The following is a 21,438-nucleotide window of genomic DNA, read 5'->3' as shown; positions in this document are numbered from 1 at the left end:
GCGGCTTATACAGGAAGCAATGCAATATATATATATATATATATATCAATCCTACTTTTAACTTTCACTCACAATAACAATACCAAGTAGACCCATCAGTAACCAGTCCACATAAACTACAATCCTCTATAAAAGGCAATAATAGCCACAAATGGTATCAATTATGCTAGGTACCACAAACTCTTCTATCTACCTCACACAGTCGTCCATTCCATACATTGAAAACAGTGAAAAAAAAGAAGACAAAATACGCCGTCCATACCAAAAAAAAAAGACTCGACGTGACATGATGCTTTTTACACTCAACTCACCCAAAGCGCGAAACAGGAAGAAAAAGAAGAAGATAAAACAAGCCAACGTGAGTTAAAAGGCCTATTTACTAGCCTTCTTGCTCTTCTTGGCCGACTTCGCCGGCTTCGCCTCCTCGCTCTTGCTGGCCTTCTTCTCCTCGGACTTGGACTTGGGTTTCACGTCCTTGTCCTTCTTGGCGGGTTTCGACGAGGACTCGGTGGGCTTGGTCTTCTTCTCGGTCTTTTTCTCAGTCTTCTTTTCGGCCTTGGGCTCAGGCGCAGGCGCAGGCTTGGTCTCAGGGGCGGCCTCGGCGGCAGACTCGGTCTTCTTGGGCTTGTTCAACGCTTTGGGGTTCAGGCCCTTGCGGCGGAGACGGTTGCGTTCGGCGCGCACGATGCGCTCCTGATCCTCGTCGTCGCTGAAGGGGCCGAAGGCGCCGCCCTCGAGGTCGGGGACGGTGCCGTCTTCGTCGAGGATGGGGGTCTTGTTGACTGCGTCGTCGTCATCAGAGGTGGTGGAGGCGGTTGATTTGTTGGCGCTGGCGGCGGGTTCGGAGGCGGCGGCGGCAGAGGCCGGGGTGGGGCCGGTCTTCTTGAACTTGGAGACGAAGAAACCGTCGACGTTCTCGCGGTGCGGGAAGTAGCGTCTGGTCAGGGTCATCTTGGGGTCGAACTTCTTGCCCATGTAGGCGGTGAAGCCCGGGGTGCCGAAGTCGCCGAGGCCGGTGTCGACGAGCTTGACATTGGGGCGTTTGCGGAGGACGTATTGCACGACGGCCTCGTTCTCCTCGACGGTGACGCTGCAGGTTGAGTAGACGACGTAGCCGCCGGTCTTGGAGGTGTGGTCGACGGAGTCGATGGCGGCGAGGAGCAAGTTGCGCTGCATGTGCGGGATGGCGAGGAAGTCGCGCTCGTTCTTGGAGGTCTTGACGCTGGGGTCCTTGGAGATAACGCCTGTTCCGGTGCAGGGAGCGTCGAGGAGCACGCGGTCGAAGCCGCCGAGCGCCTTGGGGAAGGCGGTGCGCGCGTCCAGGTTCGTCACGATCGTGTTCTTGCAGCCCAGACGGTGGATGTTACCGATCAGACCCTTGGCACGGGGCTTGCTGGCATCGTTGGCCACCACGCAGCCCGTGTTGCGCATCAGCGCCGAGATGTACGTTGTCTTACCACCGGGGGCGGCGGCCATATCGAGAACCCGTTCGTTGGGCTGCGGGGCCAGCGCCATGACGGGGAGGAAAGACGACGCCGCCTGCAGGATATAGTGGCCCGCCAGGTACTCGGGCGTGGCACCCAGAGGCACTGCCGACTCGAATACCTGCAGACCCACCTTGGACCACTTGCCGACGGGCTCGAGGACCACACCACGGTTGATCAGGGCCTGCGCCAGGGACCGTCGGTTGGTCCGCAGGGTGTTGGTACGAATGACGACAGGACGCGGCGTTTCGTTGGCTTCAAAGAAGGCAAACGCCTCCATGGGGGTGAACAGGTTGAACAGCTTCTCAGCAAGGAACGGTGTGTAGCCATAGTATGTGCAGATGTCGTCCAGGAGGAGTTGAAGGTAGTCGGCACGGGACTTGCCCGGGTGTCCCAGGGTCTTGAGATCGCCCAGGATGCGGATGGTATCTGTGATTCTGGTACGCAGCAGTTGCAGATCGGGAGCCAGACCGGGCTTGCCCTCAGTGTCTGCAAAGACATCCGGCCGATCGCCGGCGATGTTGGTTTGCATCGCTGACTCCTGTAACTCACGCTCCGCCTCTTCCTCCTCTGCTTCCCGGGTCGCGTCCAGTTTTTGAGACAATCCCTCGATATTAGCGGCTGTGAGCCTCTCCTCTGCGTCAGAAAGATCCTCGTCGTCGGAAAACATGGCGCCTCGGGGGTGGTCATCTTCGTCCGAGTCCATGACCGAGTCTTCGTCGTCGTCCTCTTCCTCCTCATCCGAACCCGCCTCCTCCTGACTATCCATAGACCCATCACTGACGCCATCCAGATCATCAAACTCATCGTCCAGCATCTCGTCCTCGTCCAGATCCGACATATCTTCGTCGTCCGAATCCATAAAAGTAGGCTTCTCGGTCACCTTCTTGGCCGGCTTGCTCTTGCTCTTCACATCCTTCTTAGTAGCCGGTGTGCTTGCAACCTTGCTACCCTTCCCATTGACAGCCCCGTTAAGCTTCTTCTTCGGCACAGCCTTCAAGACCTCCTCCTCTTCCTCTTCTGCTCTCCTCCGCTTCTTGCCCGATTCCGCGTTGGATTCGCCATCACCGGTCTTGCGCTTCTTGTACAGGGTGATTTTCGACTCGTCCAGAGGGGCCGGAGGGCCCTGCTTCTTCATGCGACGACCTCTTCCCATTGCGACAGATTGATGTAGTGGGAGGGGAGAAAGTGGTTGAGTATCACTGTTTTCGCTCTCACGGAGAGACCAAGCATATTTTTTTTTCTTTGGCAGCTTCTTTTTTTCAGGCGGTCAGGAGCGGCAGAAGCGGCTTGGAAGGCGGTGTGTTGTTGTGGCTTGAGGTATGCATGCCTGAGGCCGCCATTTCTCGCCGTGGGGTTCTGTGGCTTCAAAGAGCTCCCGATTGGGTAACCCCAGTGTCCTTGTCCTTGAGTGACGTCCCTCAGCGATACTACCCATACCTCATTCCCACCGCAGAACATCCTCACCTCTATCGACCCCTACACAATGACAGAAGTGTCCTTCGTCAAGTCGTTCCTCGCCGCGCTCGACTCGCGCCCCGTCAAGATCCGCGCCGACTATGTCTTCGACCCAGAGCAAGTCGGACTGCGTGTCCCCGTACGTTCTACTTTCCCCCTCTTCAATCATCCATCTTATCGGAACTAACTAACTGGTAAACAGTACACTCTCCCCCGCCTACAATCGCCTCACCCCGAAATGCCCAAGAAAGTACACAAGACGCAAGCCCCGGGCTCCTCGAAATCCATCACCGTGCACCTGAAGTCCGCGCGCAACCCGGCCCTCGAGTTCTCGCTCCCCAACACCGCGCTCTCCACGACCTCCGTGCAGGACCTCAAGGACGCCGTGCGTGAGCGGGTCACAGACGCCCAGGGAAACAAGGTCCCGCTCGACAAGATCAAGGTCCTGTACAAGCGGAAGCCCGTGGCGGGGAAGACGGTGGCGGAGGTACTGGCGGACGAGCCGGGTATGCTTGCCGGGGGTAAGGAGGTAGAGTTTGGCGTGATGATTATGGGTGGTGCGCAGGTGGTGCAGGGCGAGAGCGCGCCGGTTGAGCAGGCTGTGGAGGAGCAGGCGCCGCCGAAGCCGGCGGTTGGGCCTAGTGGTGAGAGCGTTGTGGCGACAGAGGCGTTCTGGGATGATCTGCAGGGATTCCTGGAGCAGAGGGTGAAGGACTTTGATGAGGCGAAGAAGTTGAGGAAACTTTTCAATGAGGCGTGGAGGTCGACTCAATAGTTTGTCTCCTGTACATAATCCACTAATGATACCTTTTCGACGAGCTTCGCAGCAGCCTGTGGGATGCTTCGGATGAGGGCAGGGCGGTGGCTACTAAAATGCATAATATCCGTTACAATCGGTCGACTGGCCTCCAGAGACAATGTGCCCAGGACATGTTATCCAACGTATTCGATGTAAGAGGCAAAGTAGAGGTATGGGAATTAATTGTTATACACAAACATATACGCATCAAAGTCAGAGGAGAACCATGCTCCGATATCTCCTGCGAAAGAGGACGGTTTGAGATCGGTAAAATATGACAGAGCTATTTCGATGCCATCTCACTGCCATAAAAGACACTGGAAGCAGCCATGGCTCGGGCTTGCGAACTGCAGATTGTCCAAGTGGAACGTCGTAATATAACACCGTCAAATCACATCGTCAAAAGCTCCCTCATGGGGGAGAAGAAAGGTAAGAGAGCTGGGGAAAAAATTGTTGTTGGCATGCAAGAAGGGGTCTTTTGAAATGAAGGTAAACGGTACAGAACAGTGGACAGGGGTAGTAGTCAAGGAAATGGACATGAAGAGGGAGAAGCTATAACCACAAGAGTAGAAGGGAACATATGCCAGGGGGAGGGGGGTCTGACACCGTTGCAAATGCTCGAGAACTGGCCAATCGCTCATCCATGAATAGTGGCATCAAAATATTGCCCGACCGACAATACTAAAAAAAGAAATAAAGACCTCATACATCAATTAAGGAGCGGAGAGTCCGTGGTTATCTCGAGAAGACCTTGACAACCCCATCTCCTCCTCCACTGACAACCCAGCGGCCGTCACGGCTCCAAGTGACCGCACAGACACCCTCGCCACGCATCAACCGGTGACTCGTGATCTCTTGGGTGCAACTGCGTTTCTCAAGGTCCCAGAAGCGTAGACTGGCATCATGGCCAGCAGAGATTAGCTCACGTCCATTGGGAGATAGTGAAAGGGCGGCAATTGCCGCGGGATGGGCAAGCATCGTGTATGTGCATTGGCCTGTAAAGATAGTTAATGTCAGCGCCTGGAAATCTAGGGAAGACGAGTGTAACGCAACGTACCGCTGTTGGCATCGAAGAGACGAATATATCTGTCTTCGTACCCACTGATAATTACTCCCTCTACAGCACTGGAACCGGTCGCTCCATGCACAACTTCCTCCTCGGCCATGGTCCGACTAGGGTCAAGTCCTGCAGACCCATCGAAGCCAACGGTCGTTGCAACAACCGAATTGACGCCCGTCGAAGGGGTGCCGTCATAAGTTTCCAAGCTAGCCATGCCCACAATTTCCTCGCCTGTTCTGGTATCATAGACCAGAATGGAAGCATCGGTGTACGAAACGACAAAGTTGACGCCAGCAAGAGACAGAGGACTGATACAAGTCGGTGAAGGCGAGGCATTTCGGAGAATGTGATGAACAAGAGTATAGTGGAAAGGTGTAGTGGTGGCCGTGCTTGGCTGAGGGGAGGATGGGAAGTTCGATCCGGAAGAGATCGAGTTGGCCCGTCGACTTCCACCGGCTCGTCTGGATCCCGCCTGTGGTGATGACAGCTGAGGCGGTGCGCTGACTGCCCAGATCAATATCCGTCCGTCTGCAGCGCCAGATGCGAGTAAGATGCGATCGGGTCCTCCGTATCGACTGCTGGAATCTCCAAACACAGATCCAACAGTCCCGGGGAGAACACACAGTCCCCAAACGGCATCCGTATGGCCATCTAACGTGGCCTTGGGGTCAATCCGTCCTCGCTCCCAGACCCGCACACTGGCATCCTGGCCACCTGAGAAGACCCACCCGTCGCCCAGAGCACGTCCACCGTTGGAGAAGTTTTGGGATGGGGAGCACGCAGCCAGTGCGGTCACAGCTCCGACGTGACCTCGGTGGGTGAAGTAACTCGTGATGTCTAGATCGTTGCTGGAGCCAGCTCCGTGAGAGCCATAAGCGCCGTACGACGCGGGGATAATCCATCGCTTGATCGTCCCATCGTCACTGCAGGTGCAAATTTCTGGTTCTGAGGGACTGCCACCTCCGGTGAAAATCACGGAGCGGATGACGTCCAGGTGACCGCGCAGGGCGAATCGCACCTTGAAGATGGAATCTTGCTTCTGTCCCGCGCCAGCACCGGAGTCAATGACTCCTTCGCTCTTGCGTTTTGAACCAGAACTTTTCCTTCGGTGAGAGAGCGAGCCGCCTCTCGATGGCGATTTCGACCCGGAGAAGTTCGCATTGGGGAAAACATCGACATCAGGACGATGAGGTGGTATGTGATCGGCTCGGGGCTCCGGGGCAGGCGTGTCATCAAAATTCCACCCATCGGTATCTTGAGATTGATCTTCAGAATGCTGCGCTTTGATCTCTTCTTTGCCTGCTGCCGGTGCATTCTCGAACTGTTGCCTTGTTGAGCCCACGCGCTCGTCCGTGATGATATGGTCAAAGCCTTGTTTTCTGCTGTCGAGAGCGGTTACAGAAGTCTGTTGTGGCTCCAGGGGTCTTTTCTCCAGGACATCCCGCGAGCCCAACGGGAGGAACTGATTGCCCCGGGACAAGTTGGAGTTGTCGGAATAGTGAGTCAAAGCAGGCTGGTGATTTTGTAACGCCACTTCCCGTGCCATCATATGGTTCGCCTGCTGTTGTTGTTGCTGCTGGTGTTGTTGTTGTTGCTGTTGCTGTTGCTGTTGCTGTTGCTGTTGTTGCTGTTGCTGCTGCTGCTGCTGCTGCTGCTGCTTCTGCCGCTGTTGTTGCATATAAGCTTCCTCCAGACTTTGTTGGGACATGCTATGGTTTGCGTAAACATGATTTGACATCTCCATATCGTTCAGATCGGGAGGAGGGTGCGACGAAGGGATAATATGAAATGCAACCTCCTGGGAGCATTTGGACAGATAGAGACGCGACTTGTCTCGTTCGTTCTCCTGACGAACACCGGGTTGATTGTCGGAATCATTCTCGACAGGCGGGGACTCGATGTGGGACTGAGAACGTTGCGCTGTCAACAGATTAGCAAAATCACCACCAGCGTTATAAAAACCCCAATGCTAAATGACTCCATACCCTTCAAGGCGTTGATGCTCTCCCGAGCAATCTCCTTAGGATCCCTCTTATCCTCGATCGGTTCATTATTGCTGAGCTTCTTGACCTTCTCGCGCTCCTTCTTCAGCGCAGCCTCTAGCAGCCTCACATGCTTGCCCAACGACTCATGGAGCCGTTTGCTCGTTCGCGCATCGCCTTCCAGTCTGCCGATCCGGGACCGCATCTCCGCGCGCTCGATCTCCCACGCATTGCGGTCTCGCTCGTGCCGGTGCCATTCCGTCTGCAAAAAGCGCATCACGCCTAAAGACCAAAGAAACAGGGAGGTTAGCGCCCATACACCGTTCTCGTCCCCCCTCCGTGGGGAAAAAGCACAGCCGGAACCCACCTTGCAAAGTATACTCCGTCCCCTGAGGCTGTCCGCCGTTGGACGACCCATCACCCCCAGGCCCGACGTATCCTCCGCCCCCAGCCATGGCCGAGGGAGACTGCCAAGCCATGCGAAAATCAACGAGCGATCGTAATGTTCTTCAACGCAGCTTCTAGGTACAGAGGTACAGCTTCGTATCGGCCTTTCAGCGAGTCTCGGTTGTGACAGCAATTCCCACACCGGAGCTGGAGAGCTTTTGGTGGCCGCAGTCCTGAAAGTTTGTTGATGTAAGCAACCCCGATCGGGGGGGACGGGCGACAGCGGCAGGAAACAACGTTCCAGACCGCGTCAGCGCCGGTTGGGGAAAACAGTATTAATTAAAAGAACAGGGCGATTCCGATGAACCAGGAAGAGACGAGAATTATGAGACAGTTAAGTCGTCAGAGAGATTCGAGGGAGAGCTGGCGTGCGTGAGGTCAGGTCAGTCTGTCCTTGGGGTGTCTCTACTCTTTCGGTCTCCTCGCTTGGGTCACCGCCATAGACGCCCTCAGCAAGTCCCTCCTAACCGCCTTTAGCGCAGGGGGGTTGTTTTGCTGCCAACCTACACACCAAAAGACAGCTGTCTATGCAGTGGGATAGATCTCAGAATATTGGTGTTAGCTGGCAAAGTATTTCAGAGGCGACCACGGAAGTAGCTACTTAAAAAGTATTCTGGTGGTATTACGCTTCTGCCTCGCCATGTGCACCTCAGTTGCAGTGCACGGGGCGACCAAGCAATGCCGCTAAGGACTCGAACTCTACAGAACATAACGGCTAAATACTATCTATCTATCTATCTGAATCATTATTAGACGCTACGTTGATTTTTGACTAAACTAACTTGATCATAACTCGTTAGATTCAGGATCCAGGCGATGCGCAAGCATCAAAACTCTAGCTCTTCAACCTCCATGCCACAGTCAACGCACGTCTTCACCCCTATACCGGTCTCGGGGTTCTCAACTGATCGACCCCATTGATGGACATGCCGTCCACCTTTCCCAAGATCGTCGCCGAAATTTCCCCCGGCAGCTCCTTGTCGATTGCGCCGGTATGCTTCGACACGGGTACGCTTCTTAAGGTCTTCCAACTTGCTTTTGAACTTGACTTCACGGCGCCGCTTTTTTTCGTTCTCCCGCCGCTCAAATTCGGCATCCAGTGCTTCCGCGGAGCCCCATTTCTTCGGAGAAAACGCATACTCCTCGACCTGGTATCGTAGGTAAAGCATCATGTTGTTCCAAGTCGACTTGTGGGGGTTCGGTCGCTCCAGGTGCGGTAGGAGCTCTTCATCGCGAAGTTCCGCTGAAAAAGCCGTGTTGGTTAGCAACGGTATTGATTCTAGAGGAACCGGCTTTTTACTTACGATCTGTCAGCAGATAATCTTCCCTTGCCTCCGTCTTGGTCAACAAGCTGTACTTCTCCGGATATTTCTCCTTGCAGGCATTGCACACACAGCACCGCAGCAATTCCTCCCATTTCCAGTCAATCTCAAGACTTCCGCACTCGCGACATGCCTTTTTCTTGCTTTTCTCATCTAGAACGCTGAGTCCTGGTTCAAATGGCCCCGCTCGTTCCCGGCGCAGAGAGGTGAGCAGTTGCTGTCGCTCCCATTCCTTCTGCGTCATATGCGCGGGTTTCTGTTCCTCTTTGCCATCTCGGACATGCAATGCTTTGTTGTGGGGGTCATCCTCTGCGGTCAAGAAACCTCCCTTTGTGTCCGTCATCTTGCTGAAATCGTACTCGACATACTTGGCGAAACTGCGGGCAGGTTTGATCGCATCAAGGGGTCGGTTCGCCGAAGCATCTCGTAACGTTGCGGGGGTCTCGGACGCAGTCATGGAGGAATACGTTCTCTTGACGCCTGTTCCGGCGCTGGAAGGGTTAGGTGTTGCAGCTCTTTTTTTGGCCTCTTCTGCTTCCCGTTGTTCTCGAATCGCCTTGGCTTTCATGCGGTTGAGTTCCTGCGAATATGAGAATCGGTGTAAGCTTGAGCGATCAATCTGTCTGAACAGCGTCACATACAATTCTGCGTAATTGTTCTGGAGTAAGCGGACCTCGAGGAAGCTCGCCAGGCTTCACAGCGTTCGGCTTCGAAGGCGGTGTTGAAGGCCGCTCACCTTCCATCTTGTGCCGGAGTTCTGGGATATAAGAGAAATTGTTGCAAAGGAGAATCCCTGGTATAGTGCAGCTTCAGATACATGTCAGTGTCGCGATGCTCGGCACGAGTTGCAGGATAAACCCGACGCCACATCACGTGCTGATAGTTGATAAGGCCAGGCTGCAGCCTCCGTGATTAGCGGAAGGAATCGAGGTTTATGACTGCGCGATCCTTTAAAGCAATGCACCGCAGCAGGTGTACCCTTTATATTTACCGCTGGCTCGGATAAGTACAATGGTAGGATCAGCCCTGCCATGTCTCCTCTGTAGGAGTCGCGAAATTCCCGCAGAGCTCGTCATCGTCTCTCTCCGGCCCATACAAGACCTCACAAACTCCTCCGACAGGTATGTCCATGACGGCATCTGTGCCTTCGGCCCAGATCTCCTTCCAGTTGACCTTGCGGTTCTGCGGCCCCATGATTTGAAACGAGGTTGCACCAGGCTTCATCTTCGCAGCGCCGCCAGGGCGGCGTCTTGCTTTGCCATCGATCACGGCTACATTTGCGACATCGTCCACAATGTTCTCGATACTGTTCATCGGGAGGGTCAGATACCCGGTGTTGTATGATGCCAGGGCAACGTAGATGTATATGATCAGCATGACCAGCCACGCAGGCATTGCGAGCGACCACCATCGTGTAGGATAATAATTGATGCCGAGCTGATGCAGAAACGGCGACGGCAGAAAGGACCAGAGGATGTATATCACTATTTGAATAGAGCGATTAGAGTTGGGAATCAGCATGCGCAGCGCACTCTCGATCTGACTCACAGAATGCCAGGGAGGAAGTCAGGTACAAAACGAATCCGTAGTACTCGTATGTCGGAACCTTCGGGCTGGCGCGTGGGACAGTTGTCGCACGACGGGCCGACTTTGCAACAGCCGCTTCTGTATCATTCGGCGTTTCCACGTCAGAGCTGTCAGGGGTAGTCGGCCGGGATGTTGTAGTTGAGAAAGGGGGCCGAAGAAGCGAGGTCAACGAGGGGGATGGGGGGAGCGGGGTCGGCGGTCTATTGTAGAATGGAGGCGCAAAGGCATTCGGCCCGTGAAGCGAACTGGTCGACTGTTGGAAAGGATGATGCATGCCAATCGCGTCTTCGGGCGATCCCTCGTCTGATTCCGAAGAGGCGTCGGAGAAGAACTGGTTGTCCAGAGAATAGTTGGATTGGAAGTCAGCATCATCCTCCGCCAGATCGTCATATGTCGGCGACAGGATCTCTTCCTCGTGCTCGAGATAGCCGGTATTGTGGATGCCATGGGTCGTCGTTGTTGTCGCGAGTTCGTCTGCTGAGAGGGGCGGAAATGGCTGTTTTGACTCCATGGACGGCATACTTTGCGCAGAACTAGGAGTTGCGTCGTTGCGTGGGATTTGTCTTCATCCCCTTTGCCTGACAGCGAGATATTTGATTATCGGCTTGCTGTGGTAAAACAGCGCATCTGTTTGTGAAGAGAAGCTGTTGGATCTGTCCAGTCGCTGTTTATACTGCCTCGTCTCACCGCTTATGCTTTACTCTCTGTAGATGTTGAAGGATGTCGTGCAACGACATCTTCCTGGTCAAACATAACTTTTTTTTTTCAAAAACTATAATGGTATGGGCTCGAGGCACTAGCTGTCCAAGGGGCTAGGTATATCCAGGCTAGCATATACTTCGACCCAAAATATCCCAAGTAAGATATATACCTTGACTAGGTAGTCAATCCCCAAATCCAGCATCATTTGAAAACACAGGCCAAACCACACCCGCTTCATGAAAGGCAGAACAAGGAGGATGGACTAATATCCTAGTGCAGAGAAGCCTAAGTTCGCAGGCGGTGTCATCACTGGGGTACATGTACTTCCTTATACAGACACTGGAAAAGATCCACCAACCTTGTGCTGCCCAGGGACTATTGCGCCGATTTCCTCTGTTCAGGGTTAAGGATCCTCTCGTCCCAAAACTTCATGACTCTGGTACCCCCAAAGAGCCAAGGCTGCAGTTTCTTCATGGTCGCAGCTCCTGAGCTCGTCCAACTGGCTTTTCCAGAAAAGCCAGCGCGAGATGCTGAATCCAGTCTTCGGGTGAACATCGACTACTCTATACGTACCCGTGGATCATCAGAGAGACTTTATATGTTTGTAGAGTGACTGCCTTCAAGGTCACAATACACCGTAGGGCGAGTGAAAGGCCAGTTGGGCCAGTTAGCGCGGCACTTTGGCTGGTCTAAAATACATATGCTGCCTGCACCAGGTGCAACTTCACTCTTACTTTCAACGTGCAGTCTGTCTATCATGGCACCAACTTGGAAAGTTCAGCCTACTCCTACATCCACAGGCATTAGCTTCGCCTTATTTCTTCTGATCCTGGGCGACCATTTCCATCTATGGTCCGGAAATGACGCCAACCACGACGAGCCCAATCCCCCACTGTCGGCACAGGTGCCCGGGCATCGGGATAGACTGGACGGGATTCTACGGGTATTGGTTCCAAAGCAAGAGTGGATGATGGGGTCTAATAGATCCTGCCTCCTCTCACAGCTGCTGTGAGCTTCCCAAACGGGACGGTGGTTAACTAACGTCGGAGGGGTGGAAGGCTCATCCCAATATGAAGAGGTCATCCGGCGGCTATCGCTGTACTCATCCACAGTCCACACATCTCGCGTCTGTCTCTTTCTGGCTCGGGGCAACATAGTATCACACCATCTAATGATACTGAAATAGCCTCCCCCTATGTCAAACCACCTGAGAAACTCCAGGATCTTCCCCGCGAAACACTTCGCTCCCTTCACAAATGGATCGGACTGTCGGCGTCGGCGGATGTCGGGGTGCTGGCAGCACTGGTTCGTGAGCTCCAAGCCCAAGCAGAAGGGGTGGTCTCAGTGCCCCTCGCAACACTCCCTATCGTCAAATCTACTCCGTACCTGATCGCTCTGTACGAGGAGGACATCCGCGATGCATTTGAGTACCTCGGTCTCCCAATCCCCGAAGGCCAAGTTGCCAATCTATACTCGATAGATGATCCGAATGTCTAGTTTCGATAGCACACGGTCTAGCACCACCCCAGACGATCTTGCTGGATCCTCCATGCAAAGGGCTTCAAGCGATCCCAATGAGCATCGAGCTGAGGAGATTAGGTTACGAAGCATCTTGTTCTTCCAAGCAATAAGACTGTCGGTCGCATTATCATATCCAGGCCATGATGCTACAAGTCTACAGCCCATTATTAGCATATGTCGTCAGTCAGCACTCTCGACATGCAGCTCGTGTCACACAAAGGGAGCGGTATGAAGTTTCTTTTATTTTTCTTTCTCGAGATGACGCTCATACCACCACCTTTTTTCTTCTGCATCGGCTCCCAGAGATGGAGTCGAGATCTGGGCGACCTAGCAGAGACTAGATCGTCACGCACGTACACAGTATGTAAAGAACAGCACAGATCACCCCTTGCTTGATGTGACCTGTCGGCAGCGGCAATTGTCCACTGTAGCCAAAAAAGGCTAACGAGAGGCTTATCGACTTCCTCTCCAGGCTCCAGTATAATGAAAGCACTGACCCAAGACTCAGTAGATATCGAGTCAGCACTCGACAGGGGGTGGTGACCTTCAGCGACACTAATGGAGATTGCAGAATCAATAGTTTCAAGGCTTTAGGGCTTGGGGTCCACCATTCATCACGCCCTGGTTTGTGACACGCAAGATATGATTGTAATTATGCTCCACATTCCTCAGTCAAGGTTCGATACTCAGGAGTTCTCACTCTGGCGATTTTTGGACTGGTCTTTTCAGCAGTCTGGATTGAGGCCAAAGACCGTATGGAGATTGGAGAGTGAACTACGGACCATACTTGTCGCAGGCAATCTACGGTTCAGAAATATTCGACTTTTCACAGTCCACACTCCACAGACTGACAACTTCCAATGAGGATTTGGCCAAACGATCTACAACCCTGACGGTCCAATTGCAGGCAATCTCATCCATCTAGTGGCTGCCGCTAATTGCGAGACAAACGGATCGACTGGACGCTTTTCTTCTTCAGTCTCCACCCGATCAACAAGGCTGTCCAAGTCTCTTGTTCTCAACTTCTCGTTAGAACGATAACATTCGAGTACGGAGTACGGAGTAGATAATGTGCGCATTGTCCTTCATTTGCTGAATTGCTGGCGTTTTCAAGCCATGATCGACGAATCACGAGAGACAGCACTCGAGTCAAGCATTCCAATTGCAATCCCGACTTCCGAGCGCCTGGATGTGCATTCCATAGGCCCACCGGGTGGCATCTCTGTCACACTAAAGCTGGCTAGTGACGGCCGGGATATCTCTGTGCCTGTTAGTGTTACGGTCCCCAGTCTTTGCGTCGCGTTCCCACGACCCAATGTTCCTGGAGCCCAGAATGACAGGTCCAACCCACCTCACCATTCTCTCTGTCGTGAGGAGCGGGCCGGTCCCTGAGGATATATGTAGAGCCATTCGCCCCTAGCTTCACTGCATGAGTGGAAACCGTTATCACCCCTCAGATCCGACTATCGCAACGTTTTGTAAACGGTTCACCTTGCAGGACAGGGCCACGAGGGAGACCCTCTGGTGTCCATCATGGCCGCCTTCGTATGGGTTGACATGTTAATGAAGAGGCAGAATCTTCTTGTACGTATAAACTGCCTGTAAGCCATAATTTGGGGTATGTTGTTGACACTCGACGTGGTAGGATCCCAGCAATGACCCCAACATCGGCTCGTCTCGAGGCAACGCATCATCGACGACATCGGAAGTGATTGGAAACCTGGGAGTCAAGGAATCCACCTCGCTCTCGGCGTTGCTGACTACACTTCTGCCGGCGTTGGTGATAGCCGCATTCTGGTTTGGCCTCTTCCTGATCTGTCGGCGCACACAACTCCGGTGGTATGCCCCGAGGTCTCATCTGCCATGCTGGCACCAGCAGTGTGTACTCCCCTCGAAATGCTCCCTGCGCGCCGTTTCATGCTGATAGAAGAAACATCGTTCTAGCGAACGGAGTCCCCAGTTGCCAACGGGATTTGTGAATTGGTTCGGCCACTTTTTCAAGATATCCGATGCTCATGTGCTTCACTCCTCCTCCATGGACGGATACCTCTTTCTGCGGTTTCTGCGGGTCCTCTGCGCGACATGCTTCACCGGCTGCTTGATTACATGGCCGATTCTGCTTCCCATCCATGTCACCGGGGGCGGGGGCAACACTCAGCTCGATGCGTTCAGCTTCAGCAATGTGAAAGATCCGTCTCGGTACTACGCTCACGCGGTCATGCCATGTGTCCTGTTCAGTGAGTTTGCCCAAACATTGGATCTGTGGGAATGAAAGCTAACAATGAGTCATGCCGCAGCGTTCGTATTCTACGTGGTCACCCGAGAGAGCATCTTCTACGCGAATCTCCGGCAGACGTATCTTCACTCTCCCGCGTATGTGCGCCGCATATCGTCCCGCACAGTGCTGTTCATGTCGGTCCCGGACGAGTATAAGAGCGAGAAAACGCTCCGCCAGGTCTTCGGGGACTCCATCCAAAAGATCTGGATCACCTCCGACTGCAAAGAGCTGAGCCAGAAGGTCAAGAAAAGGGACAAACTGGCTCTACGCCTGGAGCGAGCTGAAACCCATTTGATCCGAGCAGCAAACTCGGCGCGTCTCAAGGCCTTCAAGAAGGGAGTCATCACTTCGGATACATGCCTCGACTGCGAGAGCGGAGCACATGCATGGCGTAAGAAAATCCGCCGGCCAACTCATCGGCTGAAGCTGTTTGGGCCCAAGGTCGACTCTATCGACTGGCTGCGCGAGGAGCTGGTCAAGGCATCACAGGAAGTGGACGACCTCCAGCAGAAGCATAGAAATGGCGAGAGGAAGAATCTGTCCGCCTTGTTCATCGAGTTCAACACGCAATCTGATGCACAAATCGCGCTGCAGACCCTGTCGCATCACCAACCGCTCCATATGACGCCGCGGTTCATCGGCATCTCGCCCAGGGAGGTCGTCTGGTCCTCCCTCAATCTCAGCTGGTGGCAACGCATCGTGCGCAAGTTCGCCATCAAGGGAGGGATCGCAGCCCTGATCATCTTCTGGTCCATCCCCTCCGCTGCCGTGGGCACCATCTCGAATATTACCTATCTCACCCACCTCATCCCCATTCTGGGCTTCATCGACAAGCTGCCCGATACTCTCAAAGGGGTAATTGCCGGCCTCCTACCATCAGCTGCTCTGGTTCTTCTCATGTCGCTGGTCCCGATCATCTGTCGATGTATGCCCCCATGTCCCTCGCATAATCGCCCCCGGACATTGATTGACTGCTGACTTTTTAACCTAGTTTGTGCCCGACGAGCCGGTTCCCCGTCAACCGCCCACGTCGAGCTTTTCACGCAGAGCGCCCACTTTTGCTTCCAGGTCGTCCAGGTGTTCCTCGTCACGACCCTCACGTCGGCTGCGTCTGCCGCGACAGCTCAGATTATCAAGGACCCGCTGTCGGCCAAGGATCTGCTCGCAGAGAACCTGCCCAAGGCCACCAACTTCTACATCTCCTATTTCCTGCTGCAGGGGCTGACCATGAGCTCCATGGCCGTGGTCCAGGTCGCCGGTATGATCGTGTTCAAGTTCATGAGCACGTTCTTCGACCGGTCTCCGCGGCACCTGTACCAGCGCTGGGCCTCCCTCAGCGGAATCAGCTGGGGCAACGTCTTCCCCGTCTTCACCAACATGGGCGTCATTGGTAGGGCCCCCTTCCCTCTCCCTATCCCCTCCCCCATTCTTCCTGGCACTGACCACTCCCAGCCCTCACCTATGCCTGCATCGCCCCGCTCATCCTCGGCTTCGCCTTCATCGGCCTCTTCCTCGTCTACCAGGCCTACCGCTACAACTTCCTCTTCGTCTACGACATCCAAACCGACACCAAGGGCCTCGTCTACCCGCGCGCCCTCCAGCACCTCCTCACAGGCATCTATCTCGCCGCCATCTGCATGATCGGCCTGTTCGCCATCCGCGCCGCCATCGGCCCCCTCATCATCATGATCTTCTTCACCATCGCCGCCATCCTCGCCCACATGTCGCTCAACGAGGCTCTGGCCCCGCTCTACTCCTTCCTGCCGCGCACCCTCGACACAGAGGAAGAGATTCAGCAGGCAAAGCAGGACGCGCGCGAAGCCGACTCCGAGACCGATTCCGGAGGCCTGCGCACCCCGCGCGGCCGCTGGCAGGCCGTCTGGAAATGGTTCCACCCGAACCTGTACCGCGACTACGCGGCGCTGCGCCGCAAGGTCCGCCGCGACCATGTCCGCATCCAGTACTCGGAGGAGGAGGAGCGCAATGCGTACTTCGAGCCGTGTATCCGCGCGCGCACGCCCACGCTGTGGATCCCGCGCGACAAGTGGGGGTTTAGTCGCCACGAGGTGCTGGAGACGCATCCGTCCATCCCGATCACGGATGAGGGGGCGCATCTCGACGAGAGGAACAAGATTGTGTGGGATAAGTATGATCCGAATCTGCCGCTTTGGGAGCTGAAGATTCTCTACTGAAAGGGAGGCGTTTGCGGGGGATGAAGATCGTTGTGTCACCTGTAATGAATCTAATGAAGCTAATGAATTCACTAAAGACTTGTTGCTTGCGTATGGCAAACAGTTCGAGGAAGCATTGATTTTTTTCTCCCATCAAACGGTCAAGGTGCAATCCACCGTATTCGCATTCCCACCAACCCGCGGGTAGAACTCGAACGAAAACACCGTCCTCTCACCGGCGGCCTTGACAGCGTCGATAGCCGCAGAACAGCATCGAGCGTACTGCCCCGGTTCCAGCCGGGCCGAAGATTAGAGATAAAGTCCGAAGCTGAAATGGGAGTGAATGTGCCTGAACAATCGCCAGCTTTGGGGCCATGCACTGCTACCAAAGGCTGCGAGGGCAGCAATACCGAGAGTTTTTCATCTGGTTTGCAATTTGCGGACTAATTCACCCCCGGCTAAAGCTCACTTCAGATCAGTTCCATCTGACAGCGAGGATCCAGCGGTGTTTATGTATCCTCGTTCATGCACACAAGGTGCTGAGTCGAAGTGGTTGGACACCATTAGGATCAACCAAGCATCCCCCGGCCAAATGCACATGCGACATCCCATAATCGTGCTACTGAACATGATCCCTCCCTCAGTTAATCTATATTCAGCAACGGGGCTTCGACACATGGTAAACTGCCGAAGGATCTTCTCCGGCGTGTCCTTTCATTGTCAGCGAACAGAAGCATTGATTGGACTCCTGCAACCCCGCGTCTTCAATGAAGAAGCTGCCCTTGTCAGACTGGCCCTGACATGGCCTTATCTGTCCGTGGAGGATTAGGGAAAGGTTCGAGATGATCGTTGAGGTGCCGAGTCCCGGGTTGACTGAGGTAATGATATTGTTTTGGATAGGCTGATGCGAAGTTTGATGGTGATGCTGACACAGAATATGTCTCTGGGAAGAGAAACAACTGATATATCTCGATCATGTGATGAGATGTAGAACTCTTCCAGCACGTAGCTCGTAGGAATATGTATGGGCAATCTGGGTTCTACTACTAGCCTGTGCTTGTTGTTGTTGTTGCTTAAGAAGAGTCATAGAATGAGAACAACATACACATTGAATTTCTCACAGTTATATTAATGTAGTACGTTATCAGTGATTGAAATTTGCCTCTCCTGTGGTATCTATATAAAGTACATAGCGCATCATATCATGTCATCGTCAAACACAGCAGTAGCAATACTCCCTGAAAGACTGGAAAGGGGGGGGGGGAGAGAGAGAGAGAGAGAGAGAGAGAAATCTGGAAACCCCCATGCTACGTTATCGTTATAGTTCGAATCCCATCGTCCAAAAATAGCACAGAATCCTGAATCCTCAAGAGCACAGATACTACATAACCACGCAGTCCTTGTTTCGATCCTTTGGCCGATCTGGTAGACCCGTGCCCGGACCCGGGGCTATGCGCCGTCCCGTGGAATGTCGCTGATATCGGCCATCTGGAGCGTCTCGTGGCGGGTATGCTGGGCTAGTGGCTGCCTGTTCATACGACGGGGGAAGAAGGTCGTCAGCGTTTCCACTAGTATTACGGTCATTTTCCAAGCGGGAAGTTGAGTATCGCCCAGGAGGGTGGCTCTGCCCCGTCGAGCGGCGGTCCGCAGTCTGGCGGCTCCCGCCACCATTTGCGACACTCGCTGCTCGACGATGAGCCGGGTCTGGGCCCCAAGAGGTTCCGGGGGGATAATTTGGGGCCGAGGCCCGTTGATTCTGTTGCCGGTTGTTTCCCTCTCTTGCCTGGCGCTCTTCCTCTTGGTATTGAAGAGAGAGTGCGTAAGCATAGTCGGCATCAGCTTGCTCCTGGGGCGATAGTGTATTTGCTGTTTGCTGCTCGCTTGGAGGCGGAGGAACGGTCGTTCTGTGGCTTGATATTCGTGGGCCAGATGGATCAGAAGTCTCAGGCGGGGTGTGACCGACTGGGCGAAAGTCTCCGGCAAAGAACGTCGAGTTCGAACCATTAACATCAATCAGGCATTCCCAGACAACTTCCGCATGGCTAGAATAACCAGCATCGGTAACCAATGTAAACAATTCGCGTCGTTGAGGGTGTTTATAGAGAGTCGAGAAATGATCATTGCGGAACAAGATTGCGAACGACCCAGGAGGCATCATTTCCGTGAGATGTTTTAGCCCAAATGCACTGAGCTGGGTAGCATTCTCCACATCGGTGAATTTTTCGATGGCTTGGATGTCTTTAATCACTTGCTCTTCCTCCCATGTGAGTGTATCTCCGCGGAAGACACGATCTTCTAGTTCTTGTTTACGAAAGGGCAACATCTGTACATCTTCATGGTACTGGGCCAGTCTTCTGAAAGCCTCATCTGCCTCGGTTGCGGGAGTAGCGATCCAACCGTGCACCAACGGCACGCCAAAGGTACTATACAGTCGAATGTCACCGGTCTTGAGAAAGGTGCCGAATGCTTCATTTGATTCCTAGTCGACAGTCAGTCCCAGTTGCATCGGATGATTCCATACCCAGAGTGTCCATACCAGTGTGAGTCGCGGGTTGACGTTCATGCCAGTATGCAACATTGTCAGGAAGCGACTGAGAGCCTCTATATCTGGAAGCTCGCCATCAGGACCCAGACGTGTCGTTAATTCATCAAACAGGGCCTCAATCAAGAGCCCTAGAGAGATTTGTTCCTTAGTCTGAAGTGCTCGCACAATGGGTGGCTGCGTATCCTGGTCTGCACGTAACACTAGCGTATTGACGAGTGCCAACAAGGGACATGGCCCGTTCTGATTTTGAACCAATATCGGCGACTCCCGCAGCTTTCCCGTCTGATCCGTCCAATTGATATGTCGGATCGAATATGTTTCGGATCTTTGGCCCTTCTGGCGCTGTTCTTCCGCCGCGGTTAGATTAGGGCTTCTTGGAGGTAGCGCCGGAGATTGCTCTGGTAATGACTCGGATGGGTCTGAGCGCTGGGGTAACGGCGGTGCTGATTCGGTATAGATGTTTGATGAAGTACCGGGGGTCTGGGCGTCACTCGGGTACGGAGCATATTCAAGGTCGATTTGAGCCTGGGAAGCGGATACTTCGGAAGGTCCGCCAAAGTCGATTAGATCGTGAGACGACGGGGGCATCGTGGTAGAAGTAGTTGCACCGGCAGTGGCTGGACTTTGTCCCGAGACCGGCCTCCCATAGCTTGTTTGTTGCGGATACTGGACAGCATAATCATGTCCATCAAATATTGAAGATGTTTGACCAGGGGTAGGACCGTTGTTATAAGGCACTTGATGAGGAGGAGCAGTATGTTGAGTATGCATCGGAACATTTGGCCAAGCTGGTGATTGTGCAGCAGGATCTGATCGCTCTTCAGCCCACGGGGACTCAGGTGCTGGTTGATCCAAAAGCGACAAGCGCGCAGTCATGGGAATGTAACCTTCGGCTAGAGAAGTATGAGTATTCGAAAATGGATCAATGGTTAACGACTTACTCTGGCTGAGTCGACCACTTGAGCCGTCTCCGTGCGATGCTTTCGAATTGTTCGAATCCCATGGATTCTCTTCAGCTTGCCTTGTCTTCAAGAAGGGGTTGTTGGACTGTAGCTGTACTGGTGCCTCCCAGCTCCCAGAGTTATTATTTGCTTCTTGCCATTCGTTGGCAGCCATTCTTCTTTGAGTACCTGCGACAAGGATCGGCGGTACACGATCAAATTTCTCGACATTTGTCGATAGGTGAGCCTGTTGATCTATGCTAGAGGGTGCTGTCTGCTCTGGAATATGTGCGCTCTTCGCGGGCCTTTCCGACGCATCGTCCGCCCATGGGTTGGGGTTGTCGCTGGACAATGGCCCCACCGGGGCCTTCTGTGCTTGTTCCAAGGGCATCAGATCGAACGCCGGTGATGTGTTCAAGTCGGGAGAGTATATTGGATCGAGCGAGGGAATGCGATGAGGATGGGGAGAGCTCTTTGCGCGTCTTGGACGGGTCAATCGCTTAGGCGACGGCGCGGAAACTGACTTTGCAGTTGGCGATGTTGGTGAGATTGGAGAACGAAGCTCAGAACGTGCATCCGGCTGATTTAGATTGGAAAGATGCGGTGGCGCACGTTTTCGCAGAACCATGAAGGCGAATCTATTCTGCAGCGACCATGATCAGCCTCCTACTAGGCATCCATTTAACAGGATAAGCTGTGGAGCCAATCAACGGTTCCAGAAGGGTGTAGTGCGCAGAATGTGTAATACCGAAAACTCGTTTGTTATTGAAACTCGATTAGAAGACAGTTGCTTCCTTCAATGTATCTTCAGCACGTAGAACGAGTCGTGGGTGGCTTGATGCTATTGATTGAAGCAGTTGGAGATGTATACGTAACCAGTGGCTCAGATGCGGGCAATATAGAGAGCTCAGCCACTAATTAACAGCACGCATGGGAGGTTAATGCCGTTCCAATTGCGCCATTCAAAAGCCATTGATCCGATACCAGAATGCATCAGCAGAATATATGAAATTATGTCGAAGATAAAAGAGACGGACCACCCATCGCTGCTCCCAAGGCATCCAGATTCCGGAGCTATTCCGTCACATTGTCTGTATCTCCAGGTACCTAGGTCTGTCCTCTCTCTAAGGTAGCTGTCGCT

At 53.7% G+C, this 21,438-nt stretch overlaps 8 protein-coding genes across 8 annotated transcripts, besides 7 other annotated features; 3 read left to right on the top strand and 5 right to left on the bottom strand.

The window, feature by feature from the left end:
• Positions 1-24: 24 nt before the first annotated feature.
• Positions 25-46: a microsatellite.
• Positions 47-372: 326 nt separating this feature from the next.
• On the bottom strand, positions 373-2,640 carry ACLA_003560 (S-adenosylmethionine-dependent methyltransferase superfamily domain-containing protein; the record flags this gene model as incomplete). Its single annotated transcript, XM_001276368.1, has 1 exon — positions 373-2,640. One exon carries the CDS (start codon positions 2,638-2,640, stop codon positions 373-375), a length of 2,268 nt encoding a protein of 755 aa, XP_001276369.1.
• Positions 2,641-2,970: 330 nt separating this feature from the next.
• ACLA_003550 (uncharacterized protein) lies at positions 2,971-3,717 on the top strand (the record flags this gene model as incomplete). Its single annotated transcript, XM_001276367.1, has 2 exons — positions 2,971-3,081; positions 3,145-3,717. The coding sequence occupies 2 exons, from the start codon at positions 2,971-2,973 to the stop codon at positions 3,715-3,717; spliced, it is 684 nt and encodes a 227-aa protein (XP_001276368.1).
• A 759-nt stretch (positions 3,718-4,476) lies between these two features.
• ACLA_003540 (cell differentiation and development protein Fsr1) lies at positions 4,477-7,238 on the bottom strand (the record flags this gene model as incomplete). Its single annotated transcript, XM_001276366.1, has 4 exons — positions 4,477-4,736; positions 4,799-6,721; positions 6,787-7,065; positions 7,151-7,238. The coding sequence occupies 4 exons, from the start codon at positions 7,236-7,238 to the stop codon at positions 4,477-4,479; spliced, it is 2,550 nt and encodes an 849-aa protein (XP_001276367.1).
• Positions 6,360-6,477: a microsatellite.
• Positions 6,362-6,460: a microsatellite.
• Positions 6,365-6,434: a microsatellite.
• Positions 6,395-6,470: a microsatellite.
• Positions 7,239-8,057: 819 nt separating the features above from the next.
• Positions 8,058-9,295, bottom strand: rad14 (DNA repair protein RAD14; the record flags this gene model as incomplete). The annotated part of the gene is made up of 3 exons (XM_001276365.1): positions 8,058-8,473; positions 8,535-9,132; positions 9,194-9,295. 3 exons carry the CDS (start codon positions 9,293-9,295, stop codon positions 8,058-8,060), a joined length of 1,116 nt encoding a protein of 371 aa, XP_001276366.1.
• Positions 9,296-9,572: 277 nt separating this feature from the next.
• ACLA_003520 (uncharacterized protein) lies at positions 9,573-10,659 on the bottom strand (the record flags this gene model as incomplete). Its single annotated transcript, XM_001276364.1, has 2 exons — positions 9,573-10,036; positions 10,101-10,659. The coding sequence occupies 2 exons, from the start codon at positions 10,657-10,659 to the stop codon at positions 9,573-9,575; spliced, it is 1,023 nt and encodes a 340-aa protein (XP_001276365.1).
• Positions 10,660-11,911: 1,252 nt separating this feature from the next.
• ACLA_003510 (uncharacterized protein) lies at positions 11,912-12,338 on the top strand (the record flags this gene model as incomplete). The annotated part of the gene is made up of 2 exons (XM_001276363.1): positions 11,912-11,939; positions 12,028-12,338. The coding sequence occupies 2 exons, from the start codon at positions 11,912-11,914 to the stop codon at positions 12,336-12,338; spliced, it is 339 nt and encodes a 112-aa protein (XP_001276364.1).
• A 1,557-nt stretch (positions 12,339-13,895) lies between these two features.
• ACLA_003500 (putative DUF221 domain protein) lies at positions 13,896-16,832 on the top strand (the record flags this gene model as incomplete). The annotated part of the gene is made up of 6 exons (XM_001276362.1): positions 13,896-13,946; positions 14,008-14,240; positions 14,307-14,599; positions 14,660-15,565; positions 15,632-16,030; positions 16,093-16,832. The coding sequence occupies 6 exons, from the start codon at positions 13,896-13,898 to the stop codon at positions 16,830-16,832; spliced, it is 2,622 nt and encodes an 873-aa protein (XP_001276363.1).
• A 1,242-nt stretch (positions 16,833-18,074) lies between these two features.
• Positions 18,075-18,100: a microsatellite.
• Positions 18,076-18,100: a microsatellite.
• Positions 18,101-18,192: 92 nt separating this feature from the next.
• ACLA_003490 (DUF544 domain protein) lies at positions 18,193-20,925 on the bottom strand (the record flags this gene model as incomplete). Its single annotated transcript, XM_001276361.1, has 3 exons — positions 18,193-19,290; positions 19,348-20,249; positions 20,298-20,925. The coding sequence occupies 3 exons, from the start codon at positions 20,923-20,925 to the stop codon at positions 18,193-18,195; spliced, it is 2,628 nt and encodes an 875-aa protein (XP_001276362.1).
• Between the last annotated feature and the right edge of the window lie 513 nt (positions 20,926-21,438).

This window comes from Aspergillus clavatus, genomic scaffold (genome assembly GCF_000002715.2).
Source record: "Aspergillus clavatus NRRL 1 1099423829750 genomic scaffold, whole genome shotgun sequence".
NCBI lineage: Eukaryota > Fungi > Ascomycota > Eurotiomycetes > Eurotiales > Aspergillaceae > Aspergillus > Aspergillus clavatus.
The sequence above is the reverse complement of the archived record's forward strand: the minus strand, read 5'-3'. Positions and strand labels throughout refer to the sequence as shown.